Below are 25,851 nucleotides of genomic sequence, written 5' to 3'. Positions count from 1 at the left end.
AATATTAGATACAGGCTCCCAGGTAGATGCCATTTTCCTTGACTTCCGGAAGGCGTTCGATACAGTTCCGCACTGTCGCCTGATAAACAAAGTAAGAGCCTACGGAATATCAGACCAGCTGTGTGGCTGGATTGAAGAGTTTTTAGCAAACAGAACACAGCATGTTGTTCTCAATGGAGAGACATCTACAGACGTTAAAGTAACCTCTGGCGTGCCACAGGGGGGTGTTATGGGACCATTGCTTTTCACAATATATATGAATGACGTAGTAGATAGTGTCGGAAGTTCCATGCGGCTTTTCGCGGATGATGCTGTAGTATACAGAGAAGTTGCAGCATTAGAAAATTGTAGCGAAATGCAGGAAGATCTGCAGCCGATAGGCACTTGGTGCAGGGAGTGGCAACTGACCCTTAACATAGACAAATGTAATGTATTGCGAATACATAGAAAGAAGGATCCTTTATTGTATGATTATATGATAGCGGAACAAACACTGGTAGCAGTTACTTCTGTAAAATATCTGGGAGTATGCGTGCGGAACGATTTGAAGTGGAATGATCATATAAAATTAATTGTTGGTAAGGCGGGTACCAGGTTGAGATTCATTGGGAGAGTCCTTAGAAAATGTAGTCCATCAACAAAGGAGGTGGCTTACAAAACACTCGTTCGACCTATACTTGAGTATTGCTCATCAGTGTGGGATCCGTACCAGATCGGGTTGACGGAGGAGATAGAGAAGATCCAAAGAAGAGCGGCGCGTTTCGTCACAGGGTTATTTGGTAACCGTGATAGCGTTACGGAGATGTTTAACAAACTCAAGTGGCAGACTCTGCAAGAGAGGCGCTCTGCATCGCGGTGTAGCTTGCTCGCCAGGTTTCGAGAGGGTGCGTTTCTGGATGAGGTATCGAATATATTGCTTCCCCCTACTTATACCTCCCGAGGAGATCACGAATGTAAAATTAGAGAGATTAGAGCGCGCACAGAGGCTTTCAGACAGTCGTTCTTCCCGCGAACCATACGCGACTGGAACAGGAAAGGGAGATAATGACAGTGGCACGTAAAGTGCCCTCCGCCACACACCGTTGGGTGGCTTGCGGAGTATAAATGTAGATGTAGATGTAGATGTAGAGATAATGCACAGGAGATCTGTTTCTGTACAGAGTTGGGAGGGTAATATCGGTCTGTGAAGGCCTTAGCGAGACCCTTGGTGTATCTGGAGAGGGAAAGCTTGTCACTACAGAGGCGGCGGCCATGGGTGGCTAAGCAGTACGAAAGGGATTTCTCGGTGCGGAATGGGTGGTAGTTGTTGAAGTGGAGGGATTGCTGGTGGTTGGCATGTTTGATATGGATGGGGGTACCTATATAGCAGAGGTCATCATCGAGGAAGGTGGTTTGTCGGGTTGAGGATGGCCAAAAGAAGCGAATGAGTAAGATGAGGTTCTAAAAGAGTATAGACAGGGGTTCTCACCCTTGGTCCAGATCATGATGTCATCAATAAATCTGTACCAGGTGAGGGGTTTGTGATTCGGGCTGGTTAGGAAGAATGCCTCTTGATGGTCCATGAATAGGTTGGCATAGGATGGTACCATGTGGGTGCTCATTGCTGTCCTGTGGATTTGTTTGTAAGCAATACCTTCTAAGGTGATGCAATTGTGGGTGATGATACAACTGGTCACAGTGACCAAGAAGATCTTTGTAGGTCAGGAATCAGGCGGGTGTTGGGAAAAGTAGTGTTCAATAGTGGCAAGGCCATGGGCATCAGGGATGCTAGTGTAGAGGAAGGTGGCATCAATAGTGATGAGCAGGGCACTGTGTGGTAAAGGAACAGGAACTGTGGAGATTTGTGGAGGAAATGGTTTGTGTTTTCTATACTGGAGGGTAGGTTATGGGTAATAGGCTGAAGGTGTTGGTCCACAAGAGGAAAGATTATCTCAGTTGGGACACACTAACTGGCCACAATGGGGCATTCTATGTGGTTTGGTTTATGGACTTTAGGAAGAATATAGGAGGTAGGAGTGTTGGGAGTGGTAGGGGAGAGGAAAGAGAGAGGCTCAGTGAAGAGGTTCTGGGATGGGCTTATGGGTTAGAGGAGAGACTGGAGACCCTGTTGGATTTCTGGAATAGGGTCACTGTGGTAGGGATTGTAGGTGGATGCATCTGATAACTGGTGGAGTCCTTCCACTGAGTAATCCCTGAGGTTCAAAACCACAGTGGAGGAGCCTTTGTCTGCAGGTAGGATTTTAACATTAGGATCTTTTTTAGGTGGTAGATTGTGGTTCTTTCTGTGGGCACAAGGGTATGTCCCATGTTGAGGGATTTGGTAAATGATAGTAAGGCAAGGTTTGAGATTAAGAAATTCTGGAATGATAACAGGGAGTGATTTAGGGGCAGTGGGGTGGCTCAGGGTTGGATGGAGAAGCGAACTGAGTCAGGCAGAGCTCAACATTGGCACTGGGTTGAGTCCAATTGGTAGGTTTGGTGGTGAAAAGGTATTACCACAGTAGGGACTGGGAGACAGAGAAAAGGTCTTTAACAAGTCTAGTATGACTGAATTTGGGAGTGGGGCAGGACTTGTTAAAGGCATTCTCTCTTTCTCCCAGTCCCTACAGTGAAAACACTTTGGCCACCAAACCTACCAATCAGACTCAAACCAAAGCCAATGTTGAACTCTGCCTGACTCAGTTCACTTCTCCATCCAACCCTGAGCCACCCCACTACCTGTTAACATTCCAGAATTTCTTGACCTCAAACCTTGTCTCACCATCATTCTTCAAATTGCTTAACACTGCTAACCTTACATCTGCAAGAATCACTATCCGTCATCTCAAAACAGTTCCCAACCTTAAAATCCTACCTACCAACAAAGACTCCACCAATGTGGTTCTGAACAGCAGAGATTAAGTGGTAGAAGGACTCCACCAGCTGTCATCAGATGCATCCACCTAAAAACCCAGCCACAATGACCTCATTTCAGAACCAGCCTCTCCTCAAATCCTTAGGCCCAAGACTATAGTACCTCTTAAGCTGCAATGCATTACATACAAGTGAGGCTTGTCTCTAATAATGCTTATCTTGCAATTGTCAATTTAGGTATGAAAACTCACAGACAAATTATGGTTCACAATATGATGCAGCGTATATCCATTCTGTAAATTATCAGAAACTTGCATTCTATAATTTTAAAAATCAATCATGTTATTATGTGCATTATATCTGGATAACTGTTACACCAGAACAGAATAGAAACTAAACATTAAGCACAAATAAAATAAAATAATTACAAAGAATAAAGCCTAAGGTACATTGTGGCAAAACTATGAAGAGAATTGCAGTTTTTAAACCAACCTGAGTACAGATACTTTGTTGCATTGACTGTGGTTGAGATGGAATTTGAAGCTGAGGATCTTGGGCTGGATGCTTCTGTTGCTGATGCAATAATATTTGTTGCTGGTCCTGTCGTTGCTGATTAAGAAGATGCTGACGCTGTTCCTGCAGCTGAGCAGGTTGGTGCAGTTGTGTTTGACAGTGAGTATTAAGGTGGTGATGGGACTGAATTTGCTGTGTCTGTTGCCGCAGCCTTGAGGGTAGTGATGGTGGTGGTGGTGGTGGTGGTGGTGGTGGTGGTTGTGACTGCTGCAGCTGATGGCGATGATGGTGGTGCTGCTGCTGTTGGTGGTGTTGGTTAGGAAATTGCTGCTGATAATGATGCTGCTGCTGCTGCTGTGGATTTGGCGGTGGAGACTCCTGCTGTAGCAAAGTGTGTGGGCCTATTTGTACCTGTGACCTCGTTTGTTGTAGTGATGTCACTGCTGTTACATGTGGTTCACGTGACTCCACAGCACAAGACGGTCGCAAGTGGTTTTGTACTGGTGTTACAGGCTGTACCTGCATTGGTAAAATATGTGCAGAACCTTCAGCTCCGGCTGCAGTTGATGTCACAGAAGCAGATGGCAGTGGCCTTGACACTGACAGAGGTGCCAACAGCAACACCGGTGTTGTCAGTGTGAGTGTGGCAGTAGCGACTGGCGTCACCTGGATGGGAGAGGCAGAGGATACCGTGGAAGAGGACGTCACCAACGTAGGACAGTCTGCAGTGGGTGGTGCTGTCAATGTTCCAGCAACCTTGGCCAGTACACTTTCCAGGTAGCGTTCTGTGCGTAAACTCCGCTCGCGGAACTCGAACAGTAGATCTAGCTTGTATACACATTCTTCACAGACCATCTTGGGTAATCGATCAGTACTGGCAACCTACAAAACACACATATATTACATTATAGGGATTATTTTAGAATCACTGTAGGCCACAGTCAGTTACAGCACACTCACATACAAAATGTGTAATATTTTCAAAAACAATATAGCCACACAGACTTACTTCATCCCTTCAGTAGTTAGCTTAAGACAATTTTTTTTCCTTGCTTGTAACAGGATTAACTACCTTTTTGGAACTGTATCACATCTCCGTATATATAGCTCAATTACGCACTTATTGCATGTATTATTCACTGACAATCAATTTCATTTTACAAAGAGATCAGTCTCAAGAACTTATACCAGTAGGTATCCATCTCAACCTGTATAGTCCTTCTTACAACAGTTCTCTATATCAAAGACTTTTCCATACCCATGAAAGAATAACATCAATGATTTGACAAACAAACAGTGACATGTACCTTGCTGGAGCATTGGGGCCACAGTGGTTACTGATAGTTTGAAGCAACTTCTAAGAAATGGTCAGAGAATTTAAGCAATGTGATGTGAGTTAGTTAGTTACTTACTTGTTCCATTCATTTTCACAGAGAACACTACACGGCAGACATAGTTCAAAGAGGGGCTTATGCAGGAAATAAATTTATTTTATTATAGATTGTCAATTGCTTAAGTCACACAATCACACATTCTGTCAAGGAACTTCAGATTCCGGAATAACAGGGTACTCTTTTGACCACTGGTACTGCACTGACAAGAGACCAGCAGTAGAATAAGAAAAACTTTGTCTCCTCATTTTCAATGGAAAGTATTATGTAAGATCTCATACATTTGCAAATTTAGTCAAATGTATAACACCCTATACTTCGCAGGCAAGAAAACAAATTTTGGGAGTGTATAAGAAATTCTGGTTCTGTTATTCCATCAATAGCAAAAATGGATCACTTGAGAGTTTGCAGATTTCTATAATCTTTATCACTTCATTTCAACAACACTTTATTCTCCTAACTTGGCACTGCACTCAGTACATCCATTATTATTCTCATTTCAATGCTATAGGCATACCTCATAATCTTAGCACAAGTGAAATTTGTGAATGTATTGAGGGACTCTTGGTAGTGAGAAAGCAGTTGGATGGAGAATCGTCAAGATATGTAAAAGTAACTTTGAATGTGCCCCAGAGGAGTGTGTTGGAACCCTTGCAGTTCATGTCATATAATATTAAGTAAGATCATGATAAAATTTCAGAATGGTACAAAGACTGACAACTTTCTTTAAATGTTCAGAAATTTAAAATTGTGCACTGCGCAAAAGACAATAATGTGATATCCTATGAATACAATACAAATTAGTCACAACTAATATCGGTCAACACATAAGAATACCTCGGTGGTATGGGGGGACACATAGATGCACTGTGTAAAAAGATAAACAAACAGATCTTCATCATGCATAAAACAGCTAAGACTGTGGATGATAAAGCCCTCAGATCAATGTATTATGGACTTGTCTTCCCACATTTGTCTTATTCAGCTCATATATGGGGAAGTGCACAAGCTGGCTACTTAAAAAGAACATTCACAATTCAGAAAAGGGCAGTGAGATGCATTGCAAAAATACCACCAAGACAGACCTGTAGGCAAGCTTTTGTACACTATAATATTATGACAGTATATTCACTGTACATATACCAAAGCATAATGGCAGTAAGGTCAAGCAATAAACACCTCCTAAATAAAGATGTACGCAAACACAGTACAAGAGGAAATCAAAATTACTGCATGATAAACAGAAATCTAAAATTGTCTATGACTGCCCCTGAAGAAGCAGGCAAAACGTTTCTATTAAACTCCCCAAAATCATTAAAAAAGAAACAGACCTAAAATTTTTTAAAAATCATCTGAAACTTTTTATTAAACTCCGCAAAATCATTAAAAAAGAAACAGACCTAAAATTTTTAAAAAAATCATCTGAAACTATATCTCACAGAGAAATGTATATACAGTTTGAATGAATACTAAGATGGTGTTTAAATATGTTATATCATTACTGAAATGTACCTTCAAAAATTATCATTTCTGTATGTTATTTGGATTTGTGTGTATATATAATGTGAAACATGTAATACCTTTATATGCTTATAGACTTTTTCTGTTTAATTATTTGTTTCATTTATATATAATGAAATCAAGTTTGATGTTGATAGCCTATTGTATGACACACCCAATACTCTCAGCTGGATTTTCAGCTGGAGTCCATGGGCAAAGAATAAATAAATAAATAAATAATGGGACAGTCACATGGGCTAAAATATAGGTAAAAAGTGTGGCAATCTCCAGTTCATTAGTATAACAGCAGGAAAACGCAATCAGTCTATGAAGGAGACTAGTTTATGAAAGACTAGTAGGGTATATCCTAGAATACTGTTCAAGTATGTGGAACCCATACCAAATAGAACTAATGGAGGATACTGAAAACATACAACAAGGGGCATCACAGATGGTTGCAGGTTTGTTTGACCAATGGGAGAGCATCAGGACATGCAGAAAAACTTGAACTGACAAATACTTGAATGTACAAGCAAACTATCCTGAGAAAACCTACTTAGTTTCAAGAACTAAGGTTAAATGGTGAATCTAGGAACTATAACAACTATTTACTACTCCCATAGGTATTGCAAAGACAATATTAGACTATTTAAAGGTATGCACAGAGACATTTACACTCCATACATAAATGGAACAGAAAAAAAGTGCTAATAACTGGTACAATGGTGAGTACCCTCTTCCAAACACTTCGCATATAGATGTAGATTCAGATATCTACAGATTTTACTGTAAGTTTTCAAACACAAACACCTTTCTCCTACACAATAACCTGATGTTCACAATTCCCATGACTGTGTTTTGTATATTTAGTAGGAATGCGCCACCATACAATGTGGTGAATGTCAACTAGAAAAAAATGTGCTTGGATGTAAATATTTATTACCAATAGAATAAAATATACATACTAAATGTACATATGGTATTATTCACCTTCTCTATTGGTGATCTTTCATGAGCTGAACTTATTAGTCCACTGACTAGTTCCCCCTTGATCTCTGCCTTAACATCATATAGTTCAAAGATGTGTTTCTTAATCTCATGCCTAGCTGCTAGCTACTCCCTTTATCAAAGAGGTTATCACAAATTTTTATTTCAGTCACTTCTTTGATGGTGCTATTCTGGAAACCATTTGTCTCTTTAACAACAGATGCTTCATTGAATGCAGTGTCTGTTTTCCAGAGCATGTTCTGCTACCACTGATTTCTCAGGACACCACAGGCAAAAAAAAAAAAGCCTCTCATGCTCTATATGCACTGTTCAATAATAAGTAAAGCCTGTCCAATGTAGCACTGTCCACATACGAACACTATTTTATATATCTTTGGTGTTCCAAGGCCTATATTATCTATCACAGACCTCATGAGTTGTCAAATCATTGATGGCAGCCTGAAGACGGAACTGAGTTTATGCTTCTTTAGGAATTAGATAATCTTTCACTTACTGAGCCACAGAACGGCAAAACAACAAGCTTCTTCATGTCCTCCTCAGGGGCCTTCCACACATGTGCCTTCTGTGAAATGGGTTGCAAATTTTTTTTGTTGTAGCTGTTTTCCTTAAAAACTTTTGATAAGAGGCTCAGTTGTTCCAGCAAGTTTTCAGCATCCGAAACAATTGCTGCTTGATGCATAATGGTCCTCAGAGCAGAACTTTTCTGTCTGGTTGTCTGCAGGTACCATTCCTTGTGGGGGGTGGGTTTCCAGTAAAAACTGTGGTTGAGGCACTCATTTCCTTAGATGAGGACATCAAGAGCCCACAAGGCACCATCCATCTTTATTTCTGTTGTGAACTTGATGTTATGATGAATGTTGCTGATGTGATAAAAGAGCACTCCCAGCTTTTCACATTCATGTGGCCAGGCAGTAAATGTGTCATCTACATAATAGTAAAAGCAACTAGGCTCTGCAGGAACTGTGTCCAAAGCAATGTCCTCAGAGTACTCTATAAACAAGTTGGCTATAACTGGAGGATGTGTTGTGTTGCACAATGAACATCATCTTGGTGGGCTTTAATGTGGGCAACAGCATTGGTGATGCAAGCGACAAGTTCTTCACATGTACTCATCTTTGTTGCATGCACATTCCCCTTTAATCAGCCCCATAAATAAAGGATAATAGTGTTAGGTCAGGTGACATGGTAGGCCAATTAATGGGTCTGCTACGGCCAATCCACCATTGTAGAGACATGTTATTCAGGTAGTGGGATACTTGTCTGGTAGAGTGAATTGGTGACCTAGCATGGTGCAGGTACATCTGCCTTTGCTGGTCTAATGTCAGGAGTTCCAAAAGTGCAGGTAGGTCTTCTATCAAGCAATGTGTGTATGCTTTGGCTGACATGTAACTTGGCAGGAACACAATCCTATCACTGGGTCATCATACCATGCTCAGTGTTCACAGGAAACCTAACTTGGAACCTAGTTTCCCTGGTGTCATGTGGGTTTTCCAACACCCATGTATGAGAACTGCGGGTGTTCATGATACTTTTGCATGTAAATGTAGCCTCATCTGTAAATGAAGTGTATTGCACAATGTTTCTGTGTACAGCCAACAATTCACAAAATTGTTGCCTGCCTACTGAGTCACCTGGAGTCAAATGGATGGGCTGCACAAGGAATGGGTATAAGCCCTCGGAATGTAACATATGCCACACTGATATTTGTGGAATATGGAGCTGACCGCTAATGCACCTTATACTGGGTACAGGTGGTGGGAATCCGCTGTACCGTTGCAATAATATCTTCCCATTCCTCAACTAATTGGACGGCCTCAATGTTCTCATGTTATGTGTACAGTGGGTACTATTCCAGATTCACAAAATGTTTGAAAAATCCTAGGAAATGCTCTGACACAGGGGATTCATGGAACAGGAAAATGTCTCTGGCATTCTCTCACAGCCACACAGGCACTGCCATTACAATACCTGACGTAAAATGGGTATGCTCGCAGCTGTTGCCTCGGTGTGACATAATGGTGCTGCCACATGTTGGAGAATCCCCACACTGCTTGTAGGATGAATCAGTCATCTGTTCCACCATTATTCTGTCCACCACAGCATCTACATAGCATTTCAGCAAGTAATATTCACATTTTTCTTTATAATCATTTATGTATGTGTGCAGTCTTCAACCAGCTCCAGTTCCGTAACAATAAAAAATCGGACACACGTTTATAGGACTTTTACAGTTTATTTTCACATGTAGAATCATCTCACAAATTATGAGACATTCCTTCTGAACACCCTGTATAGTACTGCAGTGAGCACTGGTGACACCATAGACAGCAGTAGAAATTACACAACAGCTGCCACTTGACAATGGCCAGAAGCACTAAGCAAAAAGCTCCAATTCACATGGTTGAAAGCTTGAAATAATTTTGTAAGTAGGCCTGTATATCTCCATGAAACCATGAGTTTGTACAGTGAAAAATTGTCTGTTACTGTATTGTTTCTTCCCTGCATACTTGTTAGGAAATTCAAAGTGGAGGAGGAGCAGGAACACAAGTGTATTATTACTATCTTCTCAGTAGTTGCCCATGTAAGCCCATATGTTAAGTCTCCACAAGACAGCTAACTAATATTTACCCTAAAAATTGCACTTAACACTTTTCCACATTTTAGACAGAGAATTATAACTACGAGATTTGCAAAGTGCAGTTCTGTTCCTGCGAGATAACGGGATGTTAAGTCCAACTTGCAAAATTTAAACTTTCTATCATATTCGTAATAGCCACACATGGCATCATTTTTGGCTGGAGGGTAGCAAGCCTGCTCAAACCCATGACCAATTTAGGAAGTTTTAAATGGATATGCACTCTGTTTAATACTGCCTAAATCATCCATGGGTTGATGCAATCTGCCACACTTATTAAAAAAAAACAGGCAGTGTGTGTGTGTGTGTGTGTGTGTGTGTGTGTGTGTGTGTGTCTCTCTTCAGCTGAACGTATTACTACAGCTATGTCAAGCATCCTGTGTCAGCGCACACACGCGCGCGCGCGCGCGCACACACACACACACACACACACACACACACACACACACACACACACACACACACACACACACACACGAGGCTCCATAACACGACATTGCACATAAAATTCAACAAAATCTGCAAAACGAATGACTAAATTCCACATTACATTAAAGTAAAAGGTTAAAAACAGTTTTGCAGTGGCACAAAAGTAAAAGTTATTTGCAGAACGGTATTGGTTACTAAACACAATTAAGATACTATATTAAAAAAAACAGTACCTAAACATGATACTGTAAGAAACTCATTTAGAATTAGCACACAACATAGAAAACCCCGTAGTTCCCATGGCACTGATAGAAAAATCTTAACACAACACATACACAGCAGTGAAATATTTACAAAATGAGAAGAAGCAGAAAATAATGAAACTAACAATAAAAAAGACACAAAAATACATTTACATTTGGCATGTGAAACCACAAGAACATTAACACATTTCCACTCATATTTAGTTAACCTGACAGACAGAACTACGAACAAGAAAAAATGCTCTTGGAAAAATGGTTGAAACACTGCACCAACAGCAAGGTTAACAACCAATACACAGAAAATTTCAGAGTAGAAACTGAACACATCCTCACATCTGAGGAACAACATAATAATTGTGAAATACACATAGGACTGATGAAAGAAGTGGTAAAAAAAAAAGAAAAGAAATAAAGAGCATAATTTAAAAAATTGGAAAACACATAATAAGAATAACTGAACAGAAGCAGCCACAATGAAAACGTTAAAACAAAAGTTTATAACAATAACACTGCAAAACAAGATCAGACACTGGAAATGTAACAGTACTTATGGGCAAAGAATAATACATCAGAAAAACCAAGGGATACACAAACTCCAACACAATACAAAAACTGAAATCAGATCCAAATACATGATTTCAGGCAAACCTGAAATGAACACTGAAAAACATCAAATTTGTGCTTACTGATAAACAGAAATACTACATAACACAGAAAAACCCACAAGCACCGACACTCCGCAGCCAACCATAAATACATAAGGACAGCATGCCAGTGATACCCGTTATTAACTTCAGGAAAGCCCCAACGTATTACATAGCCAAACATCTTCCAAAGTTAACCACAAAACACTACAAAACAGAAAGCAACAGAACAGTGATAAACAAAGACCTAATAGAACACATCCAAAACGTACAGGTACCACACACAGCATCAATGTTTCATATAACATAGAAAAAAATGTATAGCTCCACCCTTATCACCGAAACAATAGGCACTGTAGAACAAAATCTCACATTCCACAGCAACCTCACTACAGAAACAACAAATATGTTGAGACTGACAACCAAACAAAACTAATTCCGTTTGAAAATGAATATTATCTGCAAAATGATAGACTGCCCATGGGATCCCCAATAACAGGAATATTAGCAAGTATTTTTAGCAGTAATCTAAAAAAATCATATATTTGAAAATATAACCACTAATAAAAGATTTAAAATCACATATTGGTACAGATATGTGAACGACATTATTTGTCTGGTACATGAGCCAAACAAAAAAATTGATGAACTCTACTCTGAAATCAACAAAGCACATCCAAACTTAAAGCTCACAAATGTGAAAGAAAAAGAAAATCAAATAAATTTTCCTGACAGAACAATAATAAAAGAAAATGGCAAACATATATTTAACATCTTCAGAAAACCAACAGCCACAGACACAATTATCCATTCCACACCTAATCATCTCCACAACCAGAAGCTTGCAGCACTAAGACATATGTTGCATAGATTAAACAGCATCCCATCCAACAAAAGAAACTACGAAAAAGAAATGAGTCAGTCATAAAAAATGACTAGGAACAACGGGTATGACACATATGTAGTACACAGACTCAATCAAAAAATAAAAACACAAATACAAAGCAAACACATTTCCAGAATATCAAAAGATGCAAGCTCACAAACACACTCAACACACATACTACATAATGACATCATCACACAGAAAAGAAGCAGGTGGTACACTATGACTTACACACATAAATTAACACACAGAGTGGAAAACATACCTAAGCAACAGGGCTTCCAAATAGCATATAAAACTATCCAAACCCTACAGCCAAACTTTAGCCAACCAACAATCGAGAGGGATGAATTCCAGGGATCAGGAACGTACAAACCTAAATATCAAAGTTGTGATGAAATATACACAGGCATAACATGCAGGAATTTTAAAATGTGGTACAAAGAACAAATCAGGTGTTGGAAGTACGAAACAAGCCATTCCACATTTCCAGAGCATTTTAAACACTGTAACCACCCTCCTGCAAACATGGGACAAGATTTTAAAATAACCAGAATAAACAACAATGACAAATACCTTACACAAATGCAAGAAAACTTCCACATGCAGAAAGCAATTTCTGGAAATAAACACACATTTTCCGTAATATAGGAGATGCTATTAAACCACAGGAAAATAAATTTCAGTGCCAATGTGTGCAAGACATGGAGCATCCCAGTAGTTTAACTGCATTAAGTGAATGTCTCTTATCAGTTTCTAGAGTTAAGTGAATGGTAACCACTGACTTCGTGGTGTGCCAGATGTAAGTCTGAGGAGCTCAATGCATGTTTGCATAACCTATTGTCATTAGCACAATTCATCATGACATGTTACAACATTACACATTGAGGTGAAGCAGGTTGGCACTGCAGTACACCACTGTAATTCAACAAGACAAAGCACTGTTCCAGTTTGATGATGTTATCCATGACTATTTAAATGTTGTCTTCTGAAGGCAAGTGGGTTGGATGAATCTCCCAGGGTTCAATCAATATACTAAAGGTCCATGGAAGAAAATTAAATAAAATGAAGAAACTTTAATTGTGTGTTTGAAACTTCATTGAACTTGTTATCCCAGATGCAATGCAAAATCTTGTTCATGTAACACAGTAACAACGAAAACAAATATCTGAACTGTGTTTGGGCTACCCTAAAGCTTCTACCTAGTGTAGGGAGACCATAACTGCAACACAGCAGTGTCTGTTAAAACATACGAAGTGCTTAAATAATAAATGCACTATATAAGTAATCAACATGCAGTAAAACTAATCTTACGGAAAACAAGCAGCATGAACTCATCTTTTAATATGATTAACTGTTACATTAAAAATAAATTATATTTTGAGTGTCACGTTTTTATTTTAAACGAATAATTAACAGACACATTCCACACATACAGTTCCGTCAATGAACACGAAACAGAAGCCAAACTAAATGTCAAAATGTGTATTTTGGGAGGAAAAATAAACCAGATATCACGAACAGAAAACTCTCGCATTCAATGGGTTACCTGAAGGATTACAGTTCAAACAGAACCAGGTCTAACAATACAACAACATCATTAATGTAAACTTGTGGTTCAAGGTAAAAATTTTGTTTATACAGACACACGAAATCATGCAGGCTATTGGGTTGCATTCTAATACTCAAACGGTGTGTACTGTAGACACGCAGCTAGTCTTATGTGTAAACAATAAACGCCGTATTGTCGTGTGCACGTAAAACAGAGCTGTCGGCACATCACAAGGTATTTGATGGGCTAACGATGAGTACTTTACGTATTCCCAAACAAAACGAAAAATAGCTGTGAACACGTCTCACAACGAAGCATACCGATTCATGAGCTGTAGATTTTACACAACAATCCAAATCAGCAAAGTGCATATGAACGAGCGCGATTGTCTACATATTAAAGAAGCTAGTGCGATGCAATATGCTCAATATGGGCAGTAGGTTGGAAATTACTTTCATGCATTCTATTTTAAGGCAACTGATAGGTAAGGTTGCAGGCAGGAGGAATACAAATCTTCACTCTTCCGTTACTCTTGGGGCTTAAATTTTAGTTCAGGACGGGCACTTTTGAGGCAATACTGCTGCGAGTAGTGAAAAGTGTCAGCATACCTGCACCGGTAAACATGCTTTTATCTTTTTGAAAATCTGACGGGTATCTCCCTCATCTTCAAAAATTGGTAAGCCGACTAAGACATTTGTCTTCGCCGCGCAAAGTCTGCACAGCTCATTGAACTCCTCGGTGCTTAAAGGCACACTTTCAAGAACGGCTGTCATTTTTTTCTGTCGGGGTCCTTGCTATTGCTACAATTAGGAACATCGCGTCTTGTTCAACACGCGCGCCTCTTTCTCTAGGCGCCGGTCTTTTCTCATTATTCCTCCTACTCAATGCCCTCGATGACATTAAGTCGTCAATACAACAAACATGTCACTTGCGTTAAACCAAAGATGCTTCTTAAAGTAAATTAACCAACGATCTCCTTAAGAAAGAGACGCTGTAGCCTTGACTTGTGTCTAGCCCCAGAAGTGCAATTACGGCTCCACGGACCTGAACCCTCGGGGGAAGAGCCGAATGTTGAGAGTTAATTATTTTTCTATGCTTGTTGTTATATTTGGTTTTTATTTGTAGCAATTCTCTCTATTCTATAATAACTAGATCATACCGAACAAAAACTGAACACATATTTTCTCTTAAAAAACAACGTAAGAACCTTGGAAAACAGTTGATACAAAGAATAAATGCAAGCGCTGAGCTCATTGGCCACCTCACTACCATGTCTGGGCTACTGTCGACTCTCGACCATCCACATATCACTGTAAAAACCAATTCACGTTGTACGTCACGTCGCGTACCGTCAAAGCATTCCGCAGTGCATTTCAGGTGGCAGCATCCACATTGGCCGCCCCGTTCCTTCACGTCAAGTCACGGCATCTCATTTCATTTCACTTCATTTTTACTGGTCCTATTAATAATTTGTTGTACAAAGTATACAGAATTATTTAGGACAAGTCATTGTGATTTACAACACACGTGTTTAAATCGTGTAAGAATATTTACATTGATTTATGCTTGATATTATCACAACCGAAAATTCAGGTTACATACATGATATTTAACACAAGTAATTTAAACGATTTTTTACATTAAACTTTTGATTAATATTTCATTCTTCTTTTTTAATATTTGGCAATAATGTTTTTGTTTCAAGATATTCATCTATGCTATAACACCACTTTTGCAATGAATATTTATGTACAGCAGTTTTAACTTTTGAAGTGTCTTTTATTGTTTTAATTCTATTAGGTAGGTTATTGTATAGTCTGTTTCTTACTTGCAGTGGTCCATTATGTTTTAGTGTTGTGTATGCATGTTGAACATGTATATTCTGCTTTCTCCTTGTGTTATAAGGATGAATACTCTGTTTAGTTGATAAAAGATTGCTGCTATTTTCTAAGATTTCCCTAAAAATATTATTACTTGTAAAATATATAGACAAGATAGTTGAAGAAGGTGAAGTTTCTTAAGTAGGGGCTTGCATGAGTTTCTTGAGGCAGCAGTTTCTATGAGTCTTACAATTGTCTTTTGGCATATAAAACAACTTTTGTTAGCAGATGCGTTTACCCAAAAGATTATGTCATATCACAGGAAGGATTCTGCCTGGGCGAAGTATACACTTTTTATAGTCTCTTCCTATGTGCAACCAGAAAGAATTTTGATAGTATAACAAATCGTATTCAATTTATTTGTCATGTATTTTGCATGTCTGACCCATCTTAGATTATCTTGGATCCATATTCCAAGAAATTTTGTAGAGCTCACATTTTCTAAAGGTTCTGATAAACAACTCTATGTCTGGTGTTAAGAAACTTCACATTCTTCAACTACCTTGTCTATATATTTTACAAGTAATAATATTTTTAGGGAAATCTTAGAAAATAGCAGCAATCTTTTATCAACTAACCAGAGTATTCATCCTTATAACACAAGGAAGGAGCCTCCACGCGTGCACTATCTGAGATAACAGACCGAGAATCATCTGTCAGATAATGCCGGCGCCCCCAGAAATGTTGCAATAAAAGACAACGGCCAATCCTCCCAACACTGGAAAAGCAAAAAGAATGGGCTCTTCTCAGAGACAACTCTGACGATTGCAAGCCTAAACCTAGAGGGTATCACCAAAAACAAACAACAAATCATATCACAACTTTGCCGCACGCACAAATGGGACATACTGTGTATACAAGAAACACACAAGAAAGAAGGGGCAATAAGACCAGAAATAGAAGGAATGAAATTAGCCATAGAAAATCTACATCCTAAATATGGCAGCGCTGTCTTCACAAAACCTGAGATGGCCATAATATCAACTAACAGAACTACATACAATAACATAGAATTACTGACTGTCGAGTGTAGCACCTTCACTGTAACTTCAGTATACAAGCCGCCCGGAGAGAAGTTCAACATGACTTTGCCGCCAAACTTCAACAACCACAAAACACAGTTCATCTTAGGAGACTTCAACTGCCACAGCACATCATGGGGCTACAAACATACAGATGACAACAGACATAAATTAGAGCAGTGGGTGGAAATAAATAACTTATTCCTGATCCATGATCCCAAGCTACCATGCTCGTTCAGCAGCAAAATCTAGAAGTGCGAATACAACCCTGATATTTGTTTTGCAAGTGCAAATGTGGAAGACCGATGCTTAAAAACTGCATACGCACCTCTTCCTAAATCACAACACCGACCTATCTGAATCCAAATATACGCTGCTTTGAGAACAACGAAAATACCATTCCACAGACGCTTCAACCTTAAAAAAGCTAAATGGACAGAATATGCTGTGGAACTGGATGCAGAAATAAAAAATCTACACCCAATTCCAGAAAATTATCAAACTTTCGTAGAGACCCTCCAAAAGATTTCTCGAAGACACATAACCCGAGGCTGCAGACAGCATTTCATCCCAGGTCTCTCTGACAGATCAAAGAACATCCTGAGGGAGTACGAAATGCTTTACGAACAGGACCCCTTTAGTGAAGAAGTAGTCCAGTGTGGAGAAACACTAATGGAACTGATTAGTGAATCAAGACAAAGGAAATGGGTCGAAACTCTGGAAAGAATGGATATGACCCACAGCAGCAAAGTCGCTTGGAACTTAATAAGAAAACTTAATTGTGACTTTGGGACAGCTAAACAATGCTCTTCAGTAACACCCAATCAAATTGGCCATCAGCTCCTACTAAATGGAAAACCCAACAAGAAATGTTAGAAAATAAAAATCAGTAGAATTCAGAGTCTAGAGTCAAGCATGTTCGAAATACCATTTACCATGAAAGATCTTAATCATGGAATAAACTCAATGAAAAACGAGAAAGCAGCGGGATTCGACGATATATGTGTGGAACAGATCAAACAGCTCGGACCTAATGCCAAGCAATGGATCCTGCAGCTCTTTAATCATTGCTTAAAAACGTGTAAGATCCCAAAGATGTGGGGGAAATCAAAGGTAGTGGCGCTACTAAAACCTAAGAAAGACGCAGGTCAACCGAAGAACTACCGCCCAATAGCACTCCTGTGCCATCTGTACAAACTGTACGAATGAATAATCCTAAACCGCATAGCAAATATCGCAGACTAAAAGCTCATTCCCCAACAGGCACATAGAGGAAGAGTTTGAAAACAAACAAATAACAGGTGTAGCATTGGTGGACTGAGTTCTGCATACAACACAGTCAACCACAGAATGCTCATGGAAAAACTGTACTGGACATTTAAGGATCATCAGTTCACAAAATCATTGAATCTCTGCTGCAAAACAGACAGTACTATGTAATGAAACTTCCTGGCAGATTAAAACTGTGTGCCCGACCGAGACTCGAACAGGTCCCGAGTTCGAGTCTCGGTCGAGCACACAGTTTTAATCTGCCAGGAAGTTTCATATCAGCGCACACTCCGCTGCAGAGTGAAAATCTCATTCTAGTTCTATGTAATGCTGGACGGAAAAAAAGCCGATGGCATCGACAAAAGAACGGTCTAGCCCAGAGCAGTGTGCTGGCCCCCCTACCATTTAACCTATACACCAATGATCAACCAACACCGGAACCTACTACCCATTTCTTGTATGCCGATGATGTGGCCATCACAGCGCAAGGAAATAGCTTCGAGGAAGTAGAAGGGAAATTAGAAAGCTCGCTACACGTAATGTCTGAATACTATAAAGAGAACTCCCTCAAACCAAATCCATCTAAGACACAGGTTAGCGCTTTCCACCTCCGCACAAAACAGGCAAACAGGAAGCTGAACGTCACCTGGAATGGCAACAAACTGGACCATACGGACAAACCAACATACCTTGGTGTCGTGCTGGATAGATCACTGACGTACAGATATCACTGTGAAAAAACCTGCGAAAAAGTTGCTGCCAGGAACAATATTTTAAGAAAACTGACGAATAATAAATGGCGAGCTAGTCCGACTGTATTACGAACAACTGCTCAAGTACTTTGCTTCTCCACAGCAGAATATGCATGCCCTGTATGGTCCCGATCCACACATGCCAAAAAAGTCACTACAGTCCTTAATGAAACATGCAGGCTAACAACAGGATGCATGAAACCCACTCCACTTGGGAAAATATACAAAGCTGCTGGATTCTCATCTCCTGAATCCCGAAGAATTGCGCACGAACATACAGAAAAAGTTAAACAGATTTTCGACGAGCGCCACCCTAGCATGGTTCTTCATGTGGACGTAGCAGACTTAAATCCCGCAAGAGATTTCTCACTATTGAATTGAACGAGCCTCCAAAGGACTACCCTGCCTCACGAGAAATACCCAGCGGCAGTACATAAAGCTGGAAGATTTGGAGAACTCTGAACCGCATCAATACAGGCGTAGCACCAGTTAAAGCAAACCTGGTCAAATGGGGCTTCTAGGACGAAGGAGACAACAAATGCGACTGTGGTGAAGTTCAGGATATGGAACACCTTCTACAGTGTTCCATCTGCCCCACAAGGTGTACCCTTGACGAACTATGGCTTGAGAAGAGAGAAACATTGGACTTGGCCCGCCATTGGGCTGAAAGGCTTTGAAACAAATCTCCGGACACGAAAAAGTAAAGTAAGTAAGTGGACATTTATTTTACACAGTGTTCTTCTGTGTTTATTATTAAATTGTTTCCAGAAAACCAGTCTGTAATGTGTATGGTACAATTTTCAATCTCATGCAGTAATTTTTCTCTAGTTCTTCCTTTTACTATCACATTTGTGTCGTATGTGAATTTTAAGTACCTATGGTGTGGACTGGTCGGTTCCAAGTCATTTACAAAGAGTAGAAACAGAATTGGTCCAAGAATGGAGCCTTATGGTATACGGTACTTAATCCTTTCCTTTTCTGAGCACTAGGTTCCCTGCCTGGAAGGCACACTCAAATAATTGCTCTCTGTTTTGTGGCTATGACATTATCCATTCATAGGCTGGGACCCTAATACCTACAGATTCAACTTCCTTAACCAAGATGTTGTCACTAATGACATCGAATGCTTTAGAGAGGTCTACAAATATAGCTGAGATATACTCTTTGCTGTCTGTTGCATTTAAGGCATCATTTATGATTGCAAAAGTAGCAGTCTTAATAGATTTAGATTTTTGGAATCCACATTGTGTATCTGAGAACTAATTACTTTTCTATGAAATGATTAGTCTTTTAGAATTGATTTTTTCAATTATTTTGAAAAACGAGATAGCAGTGAAATAGGCCTATAGTTGGTATTTCTGTTTTTATCCCTTTCTTGAAAAGGGGTTTCCTTTTGCTATCTTCACACAACCCAAATGACAGAGAATATTTACAGATGTCGACAAGTGGCCTGGTTATGAGGAGAACACATTTTCTTTGGGACGTAGTCACAGATGTTGTCAGTAGCAACATAGATTTGGGCTTCAGTTCTTTGATTACAGCAGGTACTTCCTTTCCATTAGTGGGGCACAGAAAATTAAATTTATTATTTATAGTACATGTGGACTGATTTCTGGGAGTACAATGTAAATTTTGATTTATAAGATGTTCAACTATCTGTGTAAAGTAGGAACTGAATTTATTTGAAATTTTTGTAGATTCAGTTATCACAGATGACTTCTCCATTAAGCAGTTAATATTATGGAAATTTGCCTGCTCTGTCATAGTTTCCTTGCTTACAATATTCTGTATGCCTTTCATTTCATTGGTGGAATTTTTTATGTATGTGCCATTTGCCATTATGTTTGCTTGTTTGACAACGTTTTTGAAGATCTTCTTATAGGTTTTCTAATAAGTAACAAATTCTGATATGTGAGTTGTCTGGACTACCTGTGTAGTAATCATTTTTGTTTGAGCATATCAGAATCCCAGAAGTGATCAAGCGATCCATTTATTTTTTTCCTAGTGTATATTTTCCTCTGCATTGGAGGGGAGCACAATTCAAAATAGTAGGAAAAATTGCTAATAAAGTTACTAAATTTTCAATGTGTGTGTTTGCAGTTATAAATCTCATTCCAGTTTTCTTTGTTCAAGTAATGTAGAATGTGTAAAGTGGTTTTCCATCTGCCTTGGCAAATGCGGACTGCTTCCCCTTATTCCACCTCAGATACACTATGTCAGCGAATGCTGCTCAAACACTGTCTCCACGTACACATACACCATAATTACTGTACCACATAAACACTAGAGGCTAACTCATCTGGTATGAGATGTTCCCAGGGGAGTCCACTGGGAGGCAACGGGACAATAACCCTAGGTTCAGTGTGGGGCAGTGCTGGGGAGGGTAGACTGCTGTGGCCTGTTTGAGGTTGTGAACCACTGAGGGCTACAGTGGGACAAAGCCTCTCTGTCATTTCTATGTCCGTGGTTTTATACACAATACAGAATGGAGAAAGTGATTTATATTTTCCTTACTGTAGTTCTTACTACTGGTTGTTCAGCAGTGTTTAAATTGCAGCTCAGTTTCCATACCCAGAGAGAGTTTTTGAGCTGTGTGATCCCCAAAGGCCTTGTTTAATGTCTCTATTTTATAGTTAATTTCTTCGTTTAGAAATATCTGGTGATAGATGAGGTCCTTGTGATACAAGTTGCTGTTTCTATGGTAGATTTCATTTTAAAAGTTTGCAAGAGATTCAATAATTAATTCTTTTTTTTTCTTTGGTGTCCTTTGCAAAGTCAATGGTGCTTTTGCACCATATACAATAACTCTTTTGATTCTTTGTGTTAGTCCCTAAAGTTAATATTCCATACTTTTTAGTAAAGTATTTATGTCAGCCTACCCCCCATGAACCATGGACCTTGCCATTCGTGGGGATGCTTGCGTGTCTCAGTGATACAGATGGCCGTACCGTAGGTGCAACCACAATGGAGGGGTATCTGTTGAGAGGCCAGACAGACGTGTGGTTCCTGAAGAGGGGCAGCAGCCTTTTCAGTAGTTGCAGGGGCAACAGTCTGGATGATTGACTGATCTGGCCTTGTAACACTACCCAAAATGGCCTTGCTGTGCTGGTATTGCGAACGGCTGAAAGCAAGGGGAAACTACAGCCGTAATTTTTCCCGAGGGCATGCAGCTTTACTGAGCATGGAGAGCTGCATCAAACCAGTCTCAGGACTGAAGACAACGACAACAACAACAACATTTATGTCACTAGTTGGAGCTCTGTATAAATAAATAATGGCTAGTTTTGTGTCCACTATCTCAACTCCTGATAGCTCTTCATCTTTTTCCTTCATTACTTCAACAGGAAATTTTGTATCTACAATGTTTATATTATTTCTCACAAATAAACAACTGCCACCATGTTTAAGAATTTTTCTACAGAAATGACCACCTAGCACATAGTTAGGTAGGGGCACAATATGTAACTTATCCTCATCAAGCTAATGGTCCATGAGACATAATAATGAAGTACTTTTTACTTCGTTTCCTAAGAGGATTTATATTTCACTTATTTTACTGGTTAGTGAGTGCACATTTTGATGAAAAAGAACGAAGTTTATATTTTTGTATTTTACTAGTGAGTTTTTATTTTGTGTCTCCACAGAAACTCCTGTCTGTGAGGTGGAGGTCTGCATTCTCTTGATATTTTCCTCCTTATCTTGGTGTTGTCTGAAGTTGTGGCCTCCACTGTGATGGGTTGGTATCCTTTTGTGATCTTGCTATTTCTGCTGGTGCTGCTACTGTTGTTGATGCTGTTGATCCTGCTAATATTGGTGAAGGTACTGCTACTGTTATCACTTTCTCAGGTGCATTTTTGTTTCTCCTGCTGCTGCTGCTGCTGCTGCTATTGTAGCTGCTGTTCCAGTTGACCCTTCTGTTACTTTGGCTTTTACTGATTCTGCTGTTGCTTCTGGGTGAGGCATAACTGCATCTGTCTGTAATCCAGTGTCTGCTGCTGCAGGTTGTAAGGCTGATCCTTCTGGCAATAGAGTAGTGGGTCTCACAGTCCACTATTCGATGCAGTTTTCAGAAAATCCTTGATTTTTTGGCCTAAATATATTTTGCCATTTTTGTTTCTTTGCATTCCGCACTTTGTGAAACGAGCTCTTTCTAAGTGATCTGTGGCGAGAAATAAAGCAATTGTAATCGATTTGCAAATTTTTTGTATATCCTGTTTGCTTTCTGAATTTCTTTGTTTACACAGTATGGAAGGATTAGGCCGTGCCTGTGTGGAATGCCTATAACAACAACAGATTGATTCTGTATTTGATTTAGAATAAGATTGAGTTGCTTCTTTTAATTCATTTCTATAAACATTATTTGCACCACTGAGGATTACAATGCATTGATTCTGCGTCGTGTTATTTTCGTTTATAGGCGTACAATTTTTTACGATTTCTCAAATACGAGCGCCTGCTTTTATGAAACCTGTAGCTTTCAGTCCATACTGGTAGTACAAAGTTTCTATAATTCCTCTGCCATGATTGTCTGCATATAACACAGTCTCTATTTCTTTACGATTTATGACTGCATTCTTTGTTTTGTTTACGATATTATTTTCCCGCGCAGTTGTTTGAACGGAAATTTCGCTTGCATTCCTGTACCATTTTTCCCGCATGTAGTTCGAAATGGGATTACAGTTTATGGCTTGTAAGTGATCTGTTTTTACAGGTTGACAAGCACTGGTTCACTCAAAGATTAGGGCAAGAATGTTTTTCCGCCCTATGCACCAGTAACTGAAGCAAGTTCTAATACACACTGTGCCATGTGTTCCACCTTGCTGATACATCCCCTTACTGCTGCGATGTCCTGTTTCAGTACTTTCTTTTGGTCCTAAACAGCACATTTCCGTTGCCACTTCACAGTCGTTACAATAAGATTTACAATTGCACATGTTACTATTTAAGACGATCTGGGATAAACACTGTGATGACTGTACGTTTCTGAGCCTTATCTAAGACATTTTACCGCATTTTCAACATATGATATACCCTTGATTGACTCTAAATAGCGTTTGCCTAGGACTTCTACACGCACTGCCACGCCAGGGTTTCTCGGGAACAAAGTTTTGACAGCTGGAGTCATCCGTCCATTGTTGATCACATGACCACGAAGCTCGTTTCCTAGCAGTATATGGTCTACGGTCATACTCAGAACTCAACATTTCCTTTTGAAGTTGTTTTTGTGGTTGTTATCAAGTGCATATTGTTCGTTATTTGTTATAAATTGCTTCGTTTCGTTACTTCTTTTGTTAAAATTCATAATAAATTACGAAAGATTAATTGCAGCAGTGAGGCAGCAGTCTGAATTTTACACCATGACCGCACTACGTGTAATATTTTATAGTGCAATGGATAACAATATGGCTGCAAAATGAACTGAAAAAAGTACTGTGGATAGAATCTGATTAGTATGTGGAATTTATTTGTATATTGTCAGGCATTTGTAGTGCTTCATAAGGAAGTGGGCTTCAAGCTTCAGGCACTGCAGCAGAGGTAAAATGCTTTTTTTTGCTATGTATGCATCAACTAATGTAGTAGAGTTGTTTGTTTAAATATGTGTTAATGTGTTACCAAGATCAGGCATAATCTGCAGAGGGAGCGACTGTTAAAACTAAGTTTTCGTAAACAGCCACAAGTCGCACTTTGTATCTTTTATTATGACCATTTGGAATCAACTGGTCTGCAGCTTGCAGAGATAGCCTGTACATTAGAGAAGGAAGATGTAAGTGCAAAACAACGCAAAAAAGTGTGTGGATTCGAAAAATGTCATTATACGGTACAGAAGGGAAATTCCACACACTATAAAAGATCGAGGAAAAGGCTGTAGTACAGTGAAATTAATCTTTAGAGATGTCAACAAACTGTTAAGGCAATTTTTAATGCTGTCAGCCAACTTTAAACTGTATATTCTGATGATGCTTGTTCAGGATTGAATATGAAAGTTTTGCAAGCATAAGTGGGCAGTATTTATGTGGTTTCACTACCTAATCACAATACAAAATGGCACTTGAAGTATTAAAAACCAAATACAAGAGGGACCAAAAAACTATACATCTTGAAGGGAAAGGTATTGAGGGAGATATGACTAGTACACAAAAGTTTGCACTGAAATGGCAGCCAGCTCGTAATATTGTGTTCCTTTTATAAATTCTGGGAGCAATTCAACATAACAAATGAAAAAACTAGTGCTTCGAATTTCTAAAATGTAAAATGCAGATTCCTCTTCCTTGAGCTCCTCATATGGTATGTGAAATTCCCCTTCTGTACCACATAACGACATTTTTCGGATCCACACTCTTTTTTGCGTTGTTTTCCACTTATGTTTTCCTTCCCTAACGTACAAGCTATCTTTGCAAACTGGAAACCATTGATTGCAAAATGTCTTTTTCCTACAAATGCGGACTACAATATCCACATATATATGCTACCGCCTTTTTGTATGTATCCTTCACGCATAAAAATAGTTGAAAATCATTTTGCGAAGATCACAAGTCCGGTGAAAAACCAGTCGAGAACAGCCATGCGACTTGAGATCATCTGACTTGAATTGACTTAAAGTGCTATGACGTAATGGACAATGTGAACACACCTTGATGTGATGGTGCTATGACGTGATGATGCCCTGAATGACAGTGTGAATTGGCCTTAATGTGTCTCCAAAGTCTCCAAAAATTCCTAGATGGTGTAAAAACAATCTATTATCCTTGGAGGATTTACTGTGGGTTAGTTTTCATCAGAAGTCTAGACTCAACACCATATTGTCTCCAATGCCCGTGTGCGCTAGTAACAAGGATCCCATAGTAAACGTGCAAAGGAAATCAAATAATCTTTTGGCAGTGGTAGGGCTTGAGCATGGTGGTAATGTGCTGCCAAAACTAGTCGTGTGATAAAATAAAAGATATTCTCAAAGATACAGCTGTGGGGGTACTTTTTCTCATGTATATCATCAGATGAAGTCCCTCATCCATGCTATAAGCTGGAGTTCTATAAACTATACATAAATGTACAAGTTTGTTGATTGGGAAATTAAAGAGGTTTTTGATCTTGTGTCACAATGGTGGCAGTCCACATCTCTGTCGAGCTTGTTGATGCTTATGTTAGTGAAACATATCTAGTATGTACTGACATGAAAGGGGCAACATATTCAACTTGTTAAATAATGGTTTATATGTTTCTCTTTGCTGTTTGAATAAAGTTATACTGACCACTTTC

At 39.3% G+C, this 25,851-nt stretch overlaps 1 protein-coding gene across 1 annotated transcript in view; it reads right to left on the bottom strand.

The window, feature by feature from the left end:
- The window catches only part of LOC126188289 (zinc finger and SCAN domain-containing protein 2-like), a 172,693-nt gene extending 158,081 nt beyond the window's left edge, over positions 1-14,612 (bottom strand). Inside the window, exons 1-2 of the mRNA XM_049929873.1 lie at positions 14,283-14,612; positions 3,346-4,248 (exon numbers count right to left, since the gene is read on the bottom strand). Of these exons, the coding sequence (XP_049785830.1) occupies positions 3,346-4,248; positions 14,283-14,447 (1,068 nt within the window). The 5' untranslated portion in view covers positions 14,448-14,612. The remainder of the gene's footprint in view (positions 1-3,345; positions 4,249-14,282) is intronic.
- Positions 14,613-25,851: the final 11,239 nt, after the last annotated feature.

This window comes from Schistocerca cancellata, chromosome 5 (assembly GCF_023864275.1).
Source record: "Schistocerca cancellata isolate TAMUIC-IGC-003103 chromosome 5, iqSchCanc2.1, whole genome shotgun sequence".
Lineage (NCBI taxonomy): Eukaryota > Metazoa > Arthropoda > Insecta > Orthoptera > Acrididae > Schistocerca > Schistocerca cancellata.
The sequence above is the reverse complement of the archived record's forward strand: the minus strand, read 5'-3'. Positions and strand labels throughout refer to the sequence as shown.